The following is a 16,897-nucleotide window of genomic DNA, read 5'->3' on the forward strand; positions in this document are numbered from 1 at the left end:
AGACGGCTAACGAGGCCACGCCCCCTCTGGCCCCGCCCCCGCGGCGGAGGCGCTGCGGACCCAGCGCGCCCCCTGGCGGCCGCGCTGTTCCGTGTCTGGGTCCTCCCAGCCCGAGACGCTCTAGGCGGCGACCGGCGGACTCGCTGCTCCCGGCGGGCCCGGCCCGGGCTGGGGACGCGGCGCTGGCGGGGCCGGACCCGCTCCCGGTCCCCGAGCCCGAGCCCAGACCCGGCGGGCCGGGCAGGGGACGGGCCGGGCTGGGGACCGGCCGGCAGCGGGGGCCCGGGCCTCAGCTCCCGGACGGCGGAGCCGGGCAGCGCCTCAGGTACCGACCCGCGGCCCGGGCCTTTCCCCGGCACCGCCCGCATGGCCCCGGCCTCCCTCCCGCCTCCCTGTCCCCGCTGTCCCCTCGCAGCTCCAGCCGCCCCCCGCTGCCCCCCGGGACTCGCCCTTTCCCCAGGCCCCCGGACGCACGGGCTGTGCGGGCCCCTTCGTCCCTCCGGCCCCGTCCTCCCTCCGGCCCTTCCCGTCGCCAGCAGCCCCTCGGTGTCCCCGGCAGCCCCGCCGCTCCCCGGTGCAGGCGGGGGTCGCTGGGTCCCGGTGGGTCGGTGTGGGGCGGCGGGCACCTCCCGCCGGGTGTCCCCGTGTCCCCGGTCGGGGCTGTCCCGGGGGTCCCGCCGGGGCCTTTGGGGTCAGCTGGACCCTCATGGTCAGTCCCGGCTTTAGGAGAACCACAGGGAGGGGTGTTCTGCAGGCTGGGGGTTTGGGAGGGTGGGAATCCCGGCTGTGGGGCCAGGAGCGCCGAGCTGGGCCCAGGAGGCTGCAAAAGCTTCTGGAGGGTTTGGTTGGACTGGTCGAGGCTCTGAACGGGCAAACAGCCGTGGGAAAGGTGCGTTGAGAGCGCTGAGCTCCCGAGGCTCTGTGTCTGCCACTAAAATATTCGCAGTGAGGAGCAGCAGGAAGCCCTGGGGGGTGCTCAGGGATCCCGCTATGATTTTTTGTTTCCTTGTTTGTTCAGTTCTGACCATAATAACTGTTGGGGATGGGCGACAGCGCTCCAGCCTAACCCCCTCAGCGGTTAGACAGGTGTGGGTGAAGGGAGCAGCAGGGGGACAGAGGAATAAAGAAGAAAGAGTGGGCAAAGGTGACAGGTTTTCTACTAGATTTTTAATTTTTACTGATGGAATTGGTGAGATGTGAATGGGAGGGCAGAGACAGGAGAGGACGAGGACCCTAGTGACCAGATTAGGTGAAGCGGAGAGGGATCTGTTGCTAAATTATAGATCAAAGCCTATAAGGTCAGCAGGGAGTAAATCCATACTGAGTCTAGAAAGCTGTTTTTTAATTTGTTTAATTGTATTTTCCTTGTCAGGTGGAAGATGGGGCAGTTTGCCTGGTGTTTTAGGTGACTCTGACACCTGGTCACCATGAAGTCCCAAAGGAGATAGAGGGACAGCGGTGGGAATTTCTTCTCACTCCTCCAAAAAAACCCAACAAATGCCTAATGGTAAGAAAGCTGTTGTTTTTAATTAGCCTTGTATTGCATGGCATCCATGAGTAAAGAAAGGTATTGAAGAGTTTGAGATCCAACCCCCCTGGGCCACATGCAGGACACAGGCTGTAAATGCTGTGTGTCTGGAGAGGGTGGGAGGAGCTGGTTCCCAAACCTGATTGCCCTCGGTTTTGTGTCCCCTCCGCAGGGATTTCCTCTTACGCTGGCGTCATGGGGAGCTGCTGCAGCTGTCTGTGCAGAGACAGCATCCCAGACAACCATCCCACCAAATTTAAGGTGAGTATTGCACCCTCCTCCGCATCAGAGAGGCTGTGACAGCACCGACAAAGCCCAGCATGGGTTGGATTCCAGGCCTGAAAGGCAAGAAAACCTCTGCTCTTGCACAGGAGTCTTTCACTTGATAAGATTTGCAAATAAGTTACTGTTTTGGTGGTAGTGTTTTTTTTTCTTTCCTTTCCTTGAGCAGCCTCTGCTGCAAATGTGTTTGTATTTGCAGTAAAAACTGCCTTTGCACTGAGATTCAGCTTGAGTGAGGAAATAGGGAACTGGAGAGAAACCTTTTATTGCTCAGGGCTGTGTTCCAGTGTCTGCTGAGACGCGGCAGCGGAACTGCCAAGCGCACAGTCTCCAGGTCTGCCGGCTTGGCGCCTTCTGCCAGCAGCAAATTCATGCTCCCCGCTGAAAAAAAGGCATCTCAGTCAGCGAAGGGGGAATCCGTGGGAATTACAGTGCCTTCGTGAGTGGGTTTTTTTGATACCAATGCACCGAGTCTCCTGACGTGAGCTCTCTGGGCTCTGCAGGTAACGAACGTGGACGATGAAGGTAACGAGCTGGGATCTGGGATTATGGAGCTGACGCAGACGGAGCTCATCCTGCACACGCACAAGCGCGATGCCGTCAGGTGGCCCTACCTCTGCCTGCGCCGCTACGGCTACGACTCCAACCTCTTCTCCTTCGAGAGCGGCCGGCGCTGCCAGACGGGGCAGGGTGAGTGTGGGGGCTCCTGCAGGAAGGAACTGCTGAGCTTTGTGTTCCCGGCAGCCGGAGCGAGCTGGTGCTCGTGTCGTCCCATATTCCTGCGTTTCATGAATCAACAGGTTCTTTAGTGTCTTCCGTTCTCCCAGAATACCAGAGCGTGCGTGCACATATAGTTAATAGTCCTGATTAAAACGCTAGTGAGAACAACATCGTGGCTCAGGACCTGGGCTTAAATTTAATGGTCTCATTTTGCCAGTGCGTCGCTGCTCATGAGGCAATGGGTGAAGCAGGCTCAAGCGCTGGACAGGGCGTATTTAATGTCAGGGAGGGTGCTGGTGACACTGTCTCTCCCAGTGATGCACAGCTCTGGCAGGAGGGGCTGCTGGACTAGAAAGTGCTTTTTGCAAGCCTGAAGCTTTATTAAGCATCTTTTAAATCCGGGGATAAAGCAAAAGGGCAACACCGGCACCTTTTTGCAGGTCCCTCTTCGGGTTTGCTCGTTCCCCAGCGCACGTCAGCAGCAGTGCTCGTTTGAGCACGCTTGGTGTTTCTCACCGAGTTTGTTCTGCCTCGGTTAGTGCAAGTTCTGCTCCACGCTTTGCGTGTGGTGTCTGGCAGCACGTTGTAACGTAGAGGGGAAGGAGTTTTCCTGATGCTGTGCAGGGGGATGCTGTGCTCAGGGAAGGGAAGTGAGTCACCCAGGAGCACATGCCAAGTCATCAGCAGCGCTGGGAACAGCCTCCAGTTTTACAATGGCGCCTGTTCGTTCCTTTACCAGCCTGTCTCTCTTGCTTTAAAGAGCTGAACGTTTCCTTGGCATCTCCATCCCCGGGAAAAAAAAAAGTTTGTTTCCTCATTCTGTTAATGTGTTTGTAAACTCCTCCTTACCCAAAAGGGCTCCACATGACTGTTCGGTGTCTGTGTAAAGCGCCCTGCAAATCTGTAGTGCCGTATGCTGCTTTTTAATATTTATGAAGCGGGGTTTTCCTCTCCCGGAGTCGTGTGCGTATCCGTTGCCAGCGATGGGCGCTGCTTGTCTTCGGTTTCCGGTTTGCCTTTTGCAGTGATCAGAATTCTGCCCTGTGTGTGTTTTGGTTTTGTATTTGATCCAGGTAGAGGGCCTAAAGCAGAACCGTTTGCTCTTAATGTATTACAGAATTTTTAGCAGACACACACTTACTCATCAGTCTTAACGCAGACAGAAGTGAGGGGGAAGGCATTGTGTTTTCATCAGTTTTCTCCCTTCCTTGCAGGATTTTTTTGAACCTAGTTAATTTTATTGGGCGGACTCCTTCCTTATGCTGCTCCCCACTTTATATAAGGCAGACGTAGCTATTTTTTTTGGCCAGAACGTTTAAAACCTTATTCTTTGGGGTAGCAGCGGTTGTTGCCATGCCGTTCTTGTTGCTATGGCTTTGTGTGTGTGCGTGCCAGTTTGGGATTGGTTAGCTCTGGTTTGGGCTGCTCGCTGTTTAATTCCACACGTTTTGGAAATAGGGTATTGTCCCTCCCTCGCGTGCCTGCTCCGCAGGGCCCAGTTCGGCTTCAAGCAGTCGCTGGAGAGACTTTCCCTGGTAATGAGAATTGGACTGCACACCCAGTGAGTTAAAATAGAACGTGAGAGATGAGACAAGACTGGGTAGCCTGTCCTTTTCACACCTCTGCTCGTGCAGGATTGGCGGTCATAAGATAACTGGAGTGCTCGCTGTTTTCTCGTCCTAATGCCCGTTTGCTCAGACGGCTGTTGTCCCGCTGTATTTCTGTTGATGCAATAAGCCACTGACTTCTTAGTAATTCACCTGTGGCTTGCGGGGGTTGATTGTGTTAAACACAGCGAAAGAAATCCAAATTGCCTGTTCATTTAGAGCTGAAAATTACATAAACTCTGGTTGAAGCAGAATCACTTTCTTGCTTTTCTGACCCTCCTCTTCGTTACCGTGCAGGGATTTTTGCCTTCAAGTGTTCCAGAGCAGAGGAGATCTTTAACCTGCTTCAGGACCTGATGCAGTGTAACAGCATCAACGTGGTGGAAGAGCCTGTTGTCATCACCAGGAACAGTCACCCCTCGGAGCGGGAGCCAGCCCGGGCCCCCCAGGCGCCCAACAGTGAGCCTCCTTCTGCGGGACAACTGGGGGGACACAGAGCCGGGGGGGGCTGCGGTCACGCGACTGAAACTGCCCTTTGCAGCCCCTGCATCTCTTCCCTGCGCGGCCTCACTGTTCACCCGGTTCTTTCTGTCTGTGTGTGCCCCGTACAGCGTGTTTATTTTAAGGTCCCACTTGTCTGCAATGTGGTATTTTGTTTCCAAGGAAATGACAACAAAAAGCCCTTCAAATAGTCCACCGAGGTGTCGCTCTTCGGTTGGTTTTCACCTGGACCGCTGCCAAGCGGCCTTTTTAAGTAGCACCTACAAGGGTCAGGTGGTTCCAAGAGGAAACCACATCTGGAAGAATTCGGGTTTGCTCAATTCCTGTCTCCATTAGAAGTGGTGTAAATAGATTTAAACAGGAGAACCCAGCCCTTGTATTGATAGGAGATATTTCATGGTGGGATCTTCCCCGCACAGGGTGATTGTGACGTGCAGGGTGCAGTTCAGAGCCCGCCTTGCTGTGAAAATGAATCGACTCTTGTACCAAACCAGCGCTCTGATTGTTTTCTGTCCCGGTTCTCTCCCAGGTCTGGGTTACGCTGTCCCAGGATTTCCCAATGGATTTCCCAGCTTCCCCGGAGAAGCGCTGTCGTTCTCGGCAGGCCGGCAGCCCTCGCTGAGCAGCCTCAGACATTCCTCCGTGGGCGAAGACTCTACTCATGCCCTTATTGGGCCCGATGAGCAGGTAAACCTGCCTCTCCTCAATTCTGCTATTTGCAGGCAGTGAACAAGCAGTTTGTCATCCTAGGAGTCCTGCGCAATTCTAGATTCTCTTACTTGGGTGCTCCTCTTACACTGTCATCTTTTTTTTTTCCTCTTTTCCTTCATTTTGCACTTGGAGACTTCTGCTCCCTGGCACTTCACTACAACAGACACTCTGTCGAGGCCGACGGAGTTGGCTGCTTTGATCCAGTAGTATTTCCATGACAATTATTTAACAACTATTAAATTAAGAATTTTCCAGGCCTGTTGTTTTCTCAGCTGGTGGCACCTGCTTTGCTCTTGTCTCTTCTCCTTTCACTGTCCTTCTGCTTCTCTCCTTGCAGTCGCACACCTATGTCAACACGGCCAACGGTGAGCAGGAGCCGAGGGGCCGACACTGTATGCACTCCTTGCCTGAAGTCCACCCTCCTTTCCCCCCTAGGAACCGCAGCTGCTCCCTCGAGGACCGCAATCCCCAGGTCTTCCTGCAGCCGGGGGAGGTTAAATTCGTGTTAGGTCCCACGTCCAACTACAGACGCGTCTGTCGGCAGCACCGCGAGTGCAGGACGCACTTCTGCCCCCCCAACAACAACAACGAGTGCGAGGGGGAGTGCCCGTCACCCCAGTGTGTCTACGAGAACGTCAACGGCTTGCTGCCCCCCAGCACCTCCTCTCTCTGCCGAGGCGGACGCTTGAAACTCAGCCGGGAGGACACGGGTTTGTCTGGCTGCTCCCACCGCAGAACGGCCTTGCTGCACTATGAGAACTTGCCGTCGCTGCCGCCGGTGTGGGAGTGCCAGCCGCTCCGGCATGGCGAGGAGGACGTGGGCGCCGCGGATGTGCTGACGCCTTCTCCCAGCGGCTACTCGGAGGCTGGTGAAGAAGAGCCCCTGCAGAACTACATGAACTCGGAGAACACGGCGCTGCACGGGGGCAGCGGCCAGCGGCGCAGCAGCTTCTTGCCGAAGCCTCGCCGCGGCTGCGTGCCCAGCGTCTTCAGCTTCGACTTCCCCCGGCCCTGTCCAGAGCAGCCACGACAGCTCAACTACATCCAGGTGGAGCTGGAGGCCGAGCCGCACAAGGGACATCAGAACCCGCCGGTCCCCCGTGTCCCCCCTCCTGCCACCCACGACGCCCGCCGGACGGACTCCTACGCGGTCATTGACCTAAAAAAGACAGCGGCCATGTCCAGTTTGCAAAGGGCCCTGCCGAGAGACGATGGGACTTCGCGGAAAACTCGCCATAACAGCACTGACCTGCCTCTGTGAGGGGAACGCCAAGTGCAAGCGCCGTGTTGTGGCTTCAGTCCCTGCTCTTCAGTGTAATTCCATCCCCTGTTGCCTCTGCTTCCCCATTCGCCCCATTCCTGGTGTTTCGGGGTGGCTCCTACAGCTGATGTTGAGGCTGGTCTGTCTGTCTGTCTGCCCCTCTCCATCTCTCCCCTGTAGTTCATTTTTAAAGCCTTGTGGGATATTTGAGGGTGCAGTTTGAAGGTTGAATCTCTGGTGAGAGGGGCAGGAGGTGCCGGCAGGAGCGCGGGTGCGGTGTGGATGCAGCTCCAGGTTTTGCCTTGTGGTTTCGCCGGTTTCTGCTGACGGAGCTCGTGCTGCGGTCTCTGCCCCCTTGACTCGCTCCTTTCTCCCCTCTGCACTGTTACCGATTATCTCGAAGCACGTAAAAGCTTTTAATACTCCCGTCCCTTTCTCAGATTAAATTTAAGTTGGGCGGTTCTAGAAACCACTAGAGGAGGACAGAGCCATGGGCACGGACACTGTGATCACATAAACCCCATTTCCTGAAGAGACCTCGCTTTGAAAGAGGGGGGCAAGACCGCAACTGTGAGAGAGTTTGGAGGTTTGAGATAGAAAACTTTGATCATACCGTATCCGGTTTTGATTTTTAAGGGTTCTTTTCGGTGGCTGTTCAGAGGTGTTGTCTGTCTATTTATTTGTTTACTTATTTATTTATTAAATGTTCTTTTCACCCCAGTGGTAATTGCCAAATCCAGTGCCAATGTGAAACACGTACTCGCTGTGAGTCGCTCCTTCCATCAGGAGACATATCTCGGCAGAGGTGGGCGGCTTTGCTGAGCTGCTGTTGGGGAAAAGAGCAGCTGTGAATCAAGAAGTTGGTTTTTAGCTGGGACTGAGCGTCAGGGGGTGGGTGGGAATGGCCCGGGAGCCGTGGGTGCGCGAGCGGAGCTGCCTGGAGCCCTATCAAAGTCATCGCTGCACCCACGTACCCGCCTGGGTCCGCGAGAAACGTTTGATGCGTGTTTGGGGTGAATGCGCAGTTTGTTTCCTAAGCTGCGGCCTTGGAAGGGCTGAGTTTCAGCTCTCGGGTGTATTTGTGGCCTTTGATGTGGATTTTGCTCCGTGGGTCTGAGCTGTCAGGCGGGTGGCGGTGCTGCCTGGGCTCTGTGCCCCCTCCCGCTGCGGGGCGTCCCACCCTCCCCGGCTCCTCTTTGCCATTAGCAGGTGTTTGGAGGGGACGGGAGCGCTCGCGGTCACTCTGGCGTCCACCTCTGCTGTCTGTGTTCTTCATCTCCTGTCCGTCCAGCTGCAAACCGCTGCTGAGCTTCCCATTTCCGGATTGTTGAAATTTGGCCTTTTTTCTTACTTTGGTGCTGTAATGTCGTATTGAACCGCAGCCCTTTGAGGGGCAGGGACGTGCCATGCCGTTCAGAAGAAGCGACAGGAGTGTGAGTAATGCCAAGCCTGTGGGGGTAAACATGGATTTCTTGGCTTGCCGTTGCACTATAAATTCAAAGTGCACCACGTGCTCAAAATCCCTGCTTTTGCCTTTTTTTTCTAAGTCCTTGTGCATGTCTTCCATTCTTTTTTCCACCCAACCCTTGTGTAATCTGTAAGTGAAAGGAAACGCAACTAATATATTTTTATATGTATACCAAATGACTTTATTCAAAGGACACAAAACCCCAACAAGTAATAGGTCCCCGTAAATCTAGCTTTCATTTAGGAAAGGGAGAGAATAAATTATTTATATTAAAAAGTGCATTAAGCTTTAAATAAACTGTTTGAGTGAAGAGTTTCTGAGCTGTAGGTGTCACCCCGGGGCTCCCCCAGGGCAGGGCTCCGGGAGCCTGGGGTGACCCTGCCTGAGCTGGGAAATGCAACATGCTTGTTCCCCTCTTGCCCCAAAAAAGGGCAAAAAGGATGAAAGGGCCGTGGTGGAAGAGGAGAGGGCCCTTCCCACCCGCGCAGGCCTTGGCAGGGTGGTTTCAAGGGAAGATGCTGGGGTACAGGTGTCCCGGGAGGACGAGGTGATACTGCAGCTGCTCGGCTGTTCTTCATGCCCCAGGTGCTGTGGAAGCGCCGGGAAGGAGCGGAGCCGTGTTGGGACACGGGCGGTGGTTCTGGAGGCACAGGGAACAGAAATGTCACTTTGGGCTTCCTCCCTGTGTCACAGCCCCGGCTGGGTCGCGGCTTCCTCTAGTGGCCACGTTTGAAATGGTTTTGGAGGAGAAACCAGGACTGGGTTGAAAGACAGGACATCGCAATTCGCATTTTCTCGTTCCTTCAGCCCCTTGGTTTGGGTGACGGGCGGGAGGGATCTTTCCTTGTTAGCCTTTGCTTTGGTTGGAAAGCCTGTTTGTGCAATATGCTGTGTCTTTATGGCACCTCGTGAACTATCGCGTTTGCTCAGACTTTGGTTCTGAACGAAGCTTTAGGCAGCAGGATGCCGCTGGCCGGTTTGTGCGTTGAGTCCTCATTGCGCTCCCCCCACCACGCGTGAGACCGAAGTTCAAGGGACGGCTCGCTAAGCAGCCCCATCCAGACAGTTTCACTGTCTTAACCTTTTTGAGTGATTCTTGTTTGAGCTTTGAGTTAATCAATGGGAATTATTCCCCGGTGAACGCATAAATAGATCTTTTACCCTTCCCTTTCCCAGCGACCTGTTGGTAGGAAGACAGCTTCCCCCAGCACTCAGTTGTCTTTTCATTTGTTTTTAACCCAATTTATGTGTCTGCATTTCCCCGGGGAAGGAGGTTGGGACGTCAGCTGTACCTGCCTTACAGGGCGAGGATGGCAAAGGAGAGCCTGGGTGGTGAGGGTTAGGGGATCAGTATTTCTGCAAAGAGACTCGAATGGGTCAGTTCTTACTGAAATATTGTTATTTTTATTACTTTAAGCCATGCTGTTCACTGGGGCTAAAACACAGAGCTCGGTATTAGAGCCATCTGTTCTCAGCCATTTCTCCCCAGGTCTTTCCTCTGTCCCCTGTGATGCTTCTCAGCCCTCTCGGGTGGTGTCTTGACTGTGAAGTGTCATTAACCAATGATCGTTAATGAACGCATTGCCTAAATCTAGCTCCTGGGAGGGCTGCCATCCTTCTTTCTGGGAAGTTTGTCTTTCCCTCCAACTTGGCCGGTCTTGAAATGCCGTGCACAGGTAGCAGAACAGGTTTACATTCCTGTACTGAACGGGTGAGTACATTAGTGGAAATCCTGAGAGCTTTGAAGTTGGCAATTACAGGCCAGGCTATGGAAAAGGCTAATTGTAAAGAAGGGAGTTAATTTATTTTCCTTCCACAAGTGGATGTGATTTTGCAGTTGAAAGGCGCAGATGCACCCGTGTTATCTCCAGCTCCTCTCCCACGCGGTTCTGCGTGTTGTTCCTTGTGCCGGTGTCTTTGATACTGAACGTTTCTGATGCGGCAGAAGAACGAAGGCGCTTCGGGGCCGTGGCCACCGGGGTTCGCTGCTCCGAGCAGGGCGTTGATCTCGCTGTGTAATTGCTTCTTCGGGTTATTTCTGTGGAAATCCATTCCACCCCTCGATCCATCCCACCGGGGTAACCCCACAGGCGAGGAGCAGCAGCAGCGCTCGTGTCTGACCTTAACGTGCACCATGAATGTATACAGAATAAACCGAGTATGACGATCGGCCCGTGGTCCTGTCGTTTGTGTGTGCTGCAGAAAAACAAGTGTCGTTTCAAACCGAACTGTACTTCTTATTTGAAATGGAGAGGCCAGCAGGCACCAGTTGTCCTCATGCAATTCAGGCTGGATTTCTTGCAACCTCTGTTTTCCAGGTCTCCCTCCCCTGAAGCAGTAACGTCTCTGTCCTCCTGTGTTCTGCCTGGAGCAACCAACCTGCTGTCTCCCACCCGGCTGGTCCCACTGCAGAGAGCTTGAACAAAACAGAGATCATCATCATGGAGCGGCTGATCCCCGCCCTGGTTTGGGAAGTTAAATGTTAGACCGAGAGCCCAGCAGTTCATTTCAGGAGCCGTTCTCATGGTTGCCTGGGAAAGGAGGAATATTTAGATTAAGGTGGCTGGAAGCGGTTCATCTGCGTAATACAGCCGGTGTTTTGGAAATAAACCGCTGAAAGCAGCTTGGGCAGCGCGGGGCGCAGGGGACGTGTGTGCGGTTCACACACAGCTGCCCCGGCCGTGCCGCCGCGGCTACCGCCGCCCGTTCTCGGCTGGCAAACCGCGCAGAGAGCAGTTCTGCTCCAGGCAGAGCCTACAGAGCTGCTTCAACTTAACCACACCGAGCAAGGCTTTTAAGTGATGAGAGCGTTAACTCCAGTGGGGTTTGGCACCTTCGGGAGGGGTTTGAGCTGGCGCGGTGCTTACAAGAGCAACAGGGAAGCTCCTGCCAGTCCCGTGTTCGTGGTTGTTAAGCTCCGTGCTGCTGTTTGTTGAGGTGAACAGCAAGAGCGGGTGTCTGGGGCAGAGACACAGGAACCAGGCTGGTAAATTGTGCTGGAGTCGGGACCGGTCACTTCTCTGTGTTTTTGCCGTGGGTAGAGGGGAGCCTGGAGCAGAGCAGGACGTTCAGGGTGATGCCGAGGTCCCGGGCAGGTGTCTGTCCCGGTGGCGCTGCTGTCCGCAGGCAGGACGGGGCTCCGGGCCCTGGATCCCGCTGCAGAGCCCGTTTCTAACCCTGCGAAACGCTCCGTCGAGAGCTCCCGGCCTTCGGGAGACGGTGCCGCCCCTGCCCCGGCTGTTTGCTCTGCTGGAGCCCGGCACACCGACAGCTGCCGGCCAGCCTGGGGTCAGGAATCGCCAAAAGTGGAATCCGTGTGTGTGCTGTAGAGGGCACCTGATTCCTTTGTCTTCTGGCAAGGCCGAGTCCCCGTGGGGACCTGCAGATAACACTCGCTATATCGACGTTTTGATAACTGCTCTTTGCTTTCAGCCAGAATTTGCTTTTTTTATCCCATCTTAATAAGTTGATCTTCCTATCAATTCTGCTAACAAACAAGATAATTGCTTTATTATAGTCTCAATATCCACCAAAGGACACACACTCCCAGGTGCTCCCGAGGGAATAAAATCCGTGCGGAGCGTCGACACGGGATGAGGACAGTGACAGTGACAGTGGAGACACCAGCGGGACCAGGAGAGCTCTAGAAAGCATTTCATAGGATCGCAGAACACTTTGGGCTGGAAGGGACCTTAAAGATCACGTAGTTTGAACCCCCCTGATTATTTTTGCCTGGCTCCCTCCTCGCTGAGACGTGTCGCTCCTGAGCTTGGACAAGCTGATCCTTGAATACTAAGCAGAGTTTTGGGGCCCCTCTTCCCTCCAGGGCTTTGTCCCCTGATGTTCTGCAAGCGGGTCCCTCGAGAGGCCACATTTGCTCCCTGAGCGCCGGGCAGGGCTTTGCTGTGCACCCTGAACCACGCCAAGGCTGCCCCGGCGCTTCGGCTTCTAACTGCAAACAGCTTGCTCGGTTTCCTAGAAAATATTTAAGTTGTGACCAAAAATATTTTGGTCCATTTGTTAGAAAAATATTTGGGTTATAACCAAAAATATTTTGGGCCATTTGCTAGAAAATATTGAGGTTATAACCGAAAACGCCGGGGTGTTTGTTGGCAGTTCGGGAGGTCTGTGTTTGCCGTGCAATTTTTCCACAGGAAAAAGAAAGTGAATGGGGAATTTCCTGGTTTTCTGGGCTGGTGCAGGACCCGGCGGTGGGTTAAACCGCCCCATGCAGGAGGAACAGCACCTGCCTCCTAACGCAGGGTGGAGAGGGAATTGGTTGCTTCAGAAAATTGTTTTTAAAATAAAATAAAATATGGGATTTCTGTCTAGAATAGTGTGAAAGCGGGAGCAGGATTGCGGTGAGTGACATGTGGAAATGAGCAGTACCCGGAGGAGAGGATGCTGAAGGACTGGGAGGCTGAAGAAGAGCTGGGGGAGCACAGAGCAGCACAGAAACCACGGCTGGGGAAGCACAAGGAGCCCCTGGGGCTGGGGAGCGGAGCTGCAGCCCCAGCCCTGGGAAAGCGCCCGCGTTTCCATCCCTCCTCCCGCCAGAAGGTCCCGGCCGGGCGGAAGAACCGCAGACAAGAGTCCGACGCGTTTTCCATCCTGCGCCAAAAAAGCCGCGAGCGCCTTTGTTTTGGGCAAAGGTTTGAGGCGGTTCTGACGAACACGATAACGCCCCAGCGCGCTGACGTTGTGGGTCACTCCTCTCCCCGCGGCGATAAGAGCCGGGCGCTTATCGGATGGTAACGCTTTGATCTCGCTACCCAAGACGTGTGCTGCTCTACTCTCACCTGAGCACCTCGCTAAGGACACAAACTCCTCAACATCCTCCTGGCCCAAAATACAAAGAAAGCCTTGAAGCCGGGGCTGCGCGGGGTGGTAATGGAAAACGGAGGTCAGCAGATAAGCGGGTATAAAAGCGGGGAGCCCGCGCAGCTCAGCCGGCTGCTGCCGTCGCGGAGAAGGCGCTCGGGGAGCCCGGGGTGACAACTGCAGCATGAAGCGCCTGGTCCTGGCCCTGCTGTGTCTGCAGCTCTCGCAGGGGCTGGTGAGGTGGGTGTTGCAGCAGAAAGAACAGGGAGAGGGTGGGTAACAGCCAGGCTGCAGCTGGAGCCCACACAGGCTGCCCCGTGTCCCCAGGGTGCTGCCCACGTGTCACCGGGGTGACTCCAGCATCCTGCATCCCGCAGAGCAGCGGGGCCGAGGGGACACGAACAGCAGCCCAGCGGAGGGTTCCACGGAGCCCAAAGCACTCATTAGAAAATGCCTAAATCTCCTAATTTATTGCTGTGCCACGTTCTTCATTGTTTTGTTTCGTTTTGTTTTTCCTCTGTACAGAATCAAGCTGAAGAAAGCCAAGTCTATACGGGACAAAATGAGGGAGGCCGGCGTGCTGGAGGACTACCTGAAGAATGTTAAATACAAGCCAGCCAGTGAGGCCCAAGTTGTGTATGAGCCGATAACCAACCACCTGGATGTGAGTCCCAGCTCCCCTCTCCCGCTGCCCTCCTGCCTGCAGAGGGATCTGTTCACCCCGAGCCCCCGGGAGTGAAAGATCTGCTCCTTTCCATTCTTTTTTAAAGCTTCTGGTTTAGACTTTAGAAAAGTTCCCCCCGCCCAGCAGTCAAACGCGATGGTTTTCTATATGTAAGAAAAGGCATAAAAAAGAGAAATATTTAATATTACATCTTTTGGGAGAAAAAGCAAGGTGAGAGTTCGCTCCATTCCTGCCTACTTTGTTATGTGCAAGAGCGATCCTGGTGTTCCCCAGCACTGGGGACGCTGGCACGGGGCTGGGATGCGAGAGCCTGGTCTGCGCTGCGCCCGTGGCCAACGCGGCTGCGCCCGTGGCCAACGCGGCTGCCCCCTCTCTCGCCCGCAGTCCTCCTACTTCGGGGAGATCAGCATCGGGACCCCGCCGCAGAACTTCTTGGTGCTTTTTGACACCGGTTCCTCCAGCCTCTGGGTTCCCTCCACCTACTGCCAGAGCCCACCGTGCTGTGAGTACCGCAGCCCCCCTCGCCGGGGAAATGGCGATGCCAGACCAAAAATGACCCCGGCACGCTGCTCTGGGACAGTGGCTGCCCAGGACCAGCTGCTGCCTTGCTTGGGAAGTGCAGAGCTCCCAGCCTGGCGTGCTTGGCTAACGAAGACGGCCAAATCACTGTGGCCATCGTGGGTGTCCCCAGAGTGCAGAAATCGCGGGGGTTGTGCCTGAGCTTTCGTGGCCAGGCTGAGGGGGAGCTGCAAATGGTGGAGCTGGTGTCCCGCTCCCCGGCAGAGCCCATCGACGTAACTCGCTGCTGGCGATGGGGATGCAGCTGCTGATGGCTTTGCTCCTGCTGGGCTGTGATCACAACAGCTGTTCCCTTGAGGGGTGCGGGCAGTACTGGGATGCAAACCCTGCCTTGGAGAGAACGGTGAGAACACCCGTTCTGCTCTTCGCAATCTGCTCTCTGCTGGGGAAGCCGCTGCCCCGGGCGTTATCCCAACAGAGCAACTGGCACCGAAATCCCATGGGGGCCAGGCCAGCGTGTGCCCAGGAGCTTTGTCCTCTTCTCTCACGCAGACAATCACGCCAAGTTCAATCCCAGCGCGTCCTCCACCTTCACCAGCAGCAACCAGACCTACAACGTCTCGTACGGCAGCGGCACGCTCACGGTGCTGCTGGGCCGCGACACGCTGAGGGTGAGCAACCGGCCTTGAGTTACACCAGGGGAGGCTGAGGTTGGATCTGGGGAACAATTTCTTCCCCAAAGGGCTGTTGGGCTTTGGAACAGGCTGCCCAGGGCAGCGGTGGAGTCACTTGGGCAAACCAGGGCCTGAGATGGGCAGAACCCCTCTAAAGTGGTTATTGCCACCCTCAGTTACCCAGCTTTGTTTCAACCCAATTCCTGCATATTTTCCCAGCTGCCTGGTGATGTTTTCAACAGCTGTGACCATGCACTGTGCTCTTTGGGCTTTCAGAGCACCAGCCATCCCACCTGACGGCCGCTCGGTGGGATGTCCCCAAGCATACGGGCTGACCTGGTGTCTCGTTCCCCTCCAGATCCAGAACATCACGGTCACAAACCAGGAGTTTGGGCTCAGCAAGAACGAGCCAACCCAGTCGTTCTACTATGCGGATTTTGACGGGATCCTGGGGATGGGCTACCCCTCGCTGGAGTCGGGAGGAATGGCCACCGTGCTGCAGGGCTTGCTGCAGCAGAACCAGCTCGCCCAGCCCATCTTCAGCATCTACTTCTCTCGGTAAAACCCTGCCAGGGATCTTTGGACATCTTCTTGTGCTCCAGTGTCCCCTTGCCTGTCCCTATGCAGATTCTTGGGGACTCTGTTCCTCGCTAGCCCATGCGTATCGCCCTGATTTACCCATCTCTGCTGCTGTTACTGTTTTTACAGCGAACCCGCCTACAACTATGGGGGAGAGCTCATTCTTGGGGAAGTTAACACTCAGCTCTTCCGTGGGGACATTCTGTGGGCAGCGGTGACCCAGCAGCGTTACTGGCAGGTGGCACTTGATGAGTGAGTTGTGTTTGTACCTGATGGGGACAGGTTCAGTTGCCAGCGGGTGCCTGAAGTGACGCCCTTCTCCCCGTGCTCCTGCCAGGTTTGGTATCGGAGACATGGTGACGGGCTGGTGCAGGCAGGGCTGCCAGGCCATCGTGGACACGGGGACATTCCTGCTGACGGTGCCCCGGGAGTACATGGGCAGCTTCGTTGAGGCCGTGGGTGCCCAGCAGACCAGCTATGGGGTAAGTGCAGGGGGTGCTGTGGAGGTGCCCACAGAGCAGTGGGGACACTTGCGAGGGAGCCAGAAACTGTGGGCTTGAGCAGATCCTGCAAAACTCAGGTGGCATCTGCAGAGCATGTTGCTGCAGGCGTGTCAGAGAGGTGACGTGGCACTGGCAGGGGACAAAGCGTGTGTTACCCCACATATGGGGGTATCTCTCCTTTTGCTCTTCCAGCCATAACCTCCTCTTCACCCTTTCCCTGCAGTATGAGGTTGAGTGTGATGAGATCCAGAACATGCCCACCATCACCTTCATCATCAGCGGCGTTCAGCTCCCGCTCTACCCCTCCGCCTACGTCCTGAACGTATGTATCATATCAGCTGAGCAGCTTCCGCCTGCTGAGTCCTTGAGGGCCAGGACTCCATCCCCGCTGCTGTCCTGGGGCTCGGTTGGGGCTCTGACTCCCCGTTGTTCCCCCCTACAGAACAAAGGCTACTGCATTCTGGGGGTCGAGGCCACCTACCTGCCCCCCCAGAACGGGCAGCCGCTCTGGATCCTGGGGGACGTCTTCCTCAGGGAGTATTACACCGTGTTTGACATGGCTGACAACCGCGTTGGCTTTGCCCCGGCGGTGTAGAGGAGCGCAGCAGCAAATCCAGCCCCTCTCCTGGCCACACACAGCACAGCCAGCGTTGCTGGAGCACGACAGGGTTCCTATGGACCTTTATGTCCCTTTACATGCCTGCGTGGCTCCCCATCCCTCCGGGATTTCTGTGTAAGGGTGTTCTTACAGTCTCCTGTTACAAATAAACCCCAACATCCCAAATTGTCTCTGACCTTCTGAGTTTGTTGAGTGATGCCTGAGCACAGAGCGACACGTTGTGTGTCTCAGCTGCTCTTTCTGCAGCAAGGTAAGTGCCGCGATAAACTCCCGGGCTGATTTCTGCCAAGTCAGCACGGGAAGGCGGTGGGGACGCTGTCCCTGCGTGGTGCAGAGCTCAGCACTGATGTTTCTTGCAAAGGGGTACGGTGTGTCAGCTCCGCCAGGGGCTGCAGATTTGGTGCGGTGGGAAGCAGGCG

General features: G+C 55.5%; 2 protein-coding genes across 2 annotated transcripts; both read left to right on the plus strand.

Annotated features, from left to right (window-relative positions):
- Positions 1 to 96: 96 nt before the first annotated feature.
- Positions 97 to 10,248, plus strand: FRS3 (fibroblast growth factor receptor substrate 3). Its single transcript, XM_065039025.1, has 7 exons — positions 97 to 325; positions 1,373 to 1,507; positions 1,701 to 1,789; positions 2,314 to 2,500; positions 4,435 to 4,596; positions 5,168 to 5,325; positions 5,687 to 10,248. Exons 2-7 carry the CDS (start codon positions 1,498 to 1,500, stop codon positions 6,608 to 6,610), a joined length of 1,530 nt encoding a protein of 509 aa, XP_064895097.1. The 5' UTR covers positions 97 to 325; positions 1,373 to 1,497; the 3' UTR covers positions 6,611 to 10,248.
- Positions 10,249 to 10,389: 141 nt separating this feature from the next.
- Positions 10,390 to 16,643, plus strand: PGC (progastricsin). Its single transcript, XM_065039027.1, is given in 10 exon segments — positions 10,390 to 13,037; positions 13,039 to 13,139; positions 13,425 to 13,563; positions 13,969 to 14,086; positions 14,656 to 14,774; positions 15,136 to 15,335; positions 15,486 to 15,608; positions 15,694 to 15,838; positions 16,083 to 16,181; positions 16,302 to 16,643. Coding segments are annotated over 10 exon segments (1,266 nt in total). The 5' UTR covers positions 10,390 to 12,968; the 3' UTR covers positions 16,455 to 16,643.
- Positions 16,644 to 16,897: the final 254 nt, after the last annotated feature.

The sequence above is a fragment of the Columba livia genome, chromosome 22 (genome assembly GCF_036013475.1).
Source record: "Columba livia isolate bColLiv1 breed racing homer chromosome 22, bColLiv1.pat.W.v2, whole genome shotgun sequence".
NCBI lineage: Eukaryota > Metazoa > Chordata > Aves > Columbiformes > Columbidae > Columba > Columba livia.

Coding starts and splice junctions, on each gene's coding strand:
- FRS3 (XM_065039025.1), top strand. Junction 1,790..2,313: donor ACCATCCCACCAAATTTAAG/GTGAGTATTGCA, acceptor TGGGCTCTGCAG/GTAACGAACGTGGACGATGA. Junction 2,501..4,434: donor GCGCTGCCAGACGGGGCAGG/GTGAGTGTGGGG, acceptor GTTACCGTGCAG/GGATTTTTGCCTTCAAGTGT.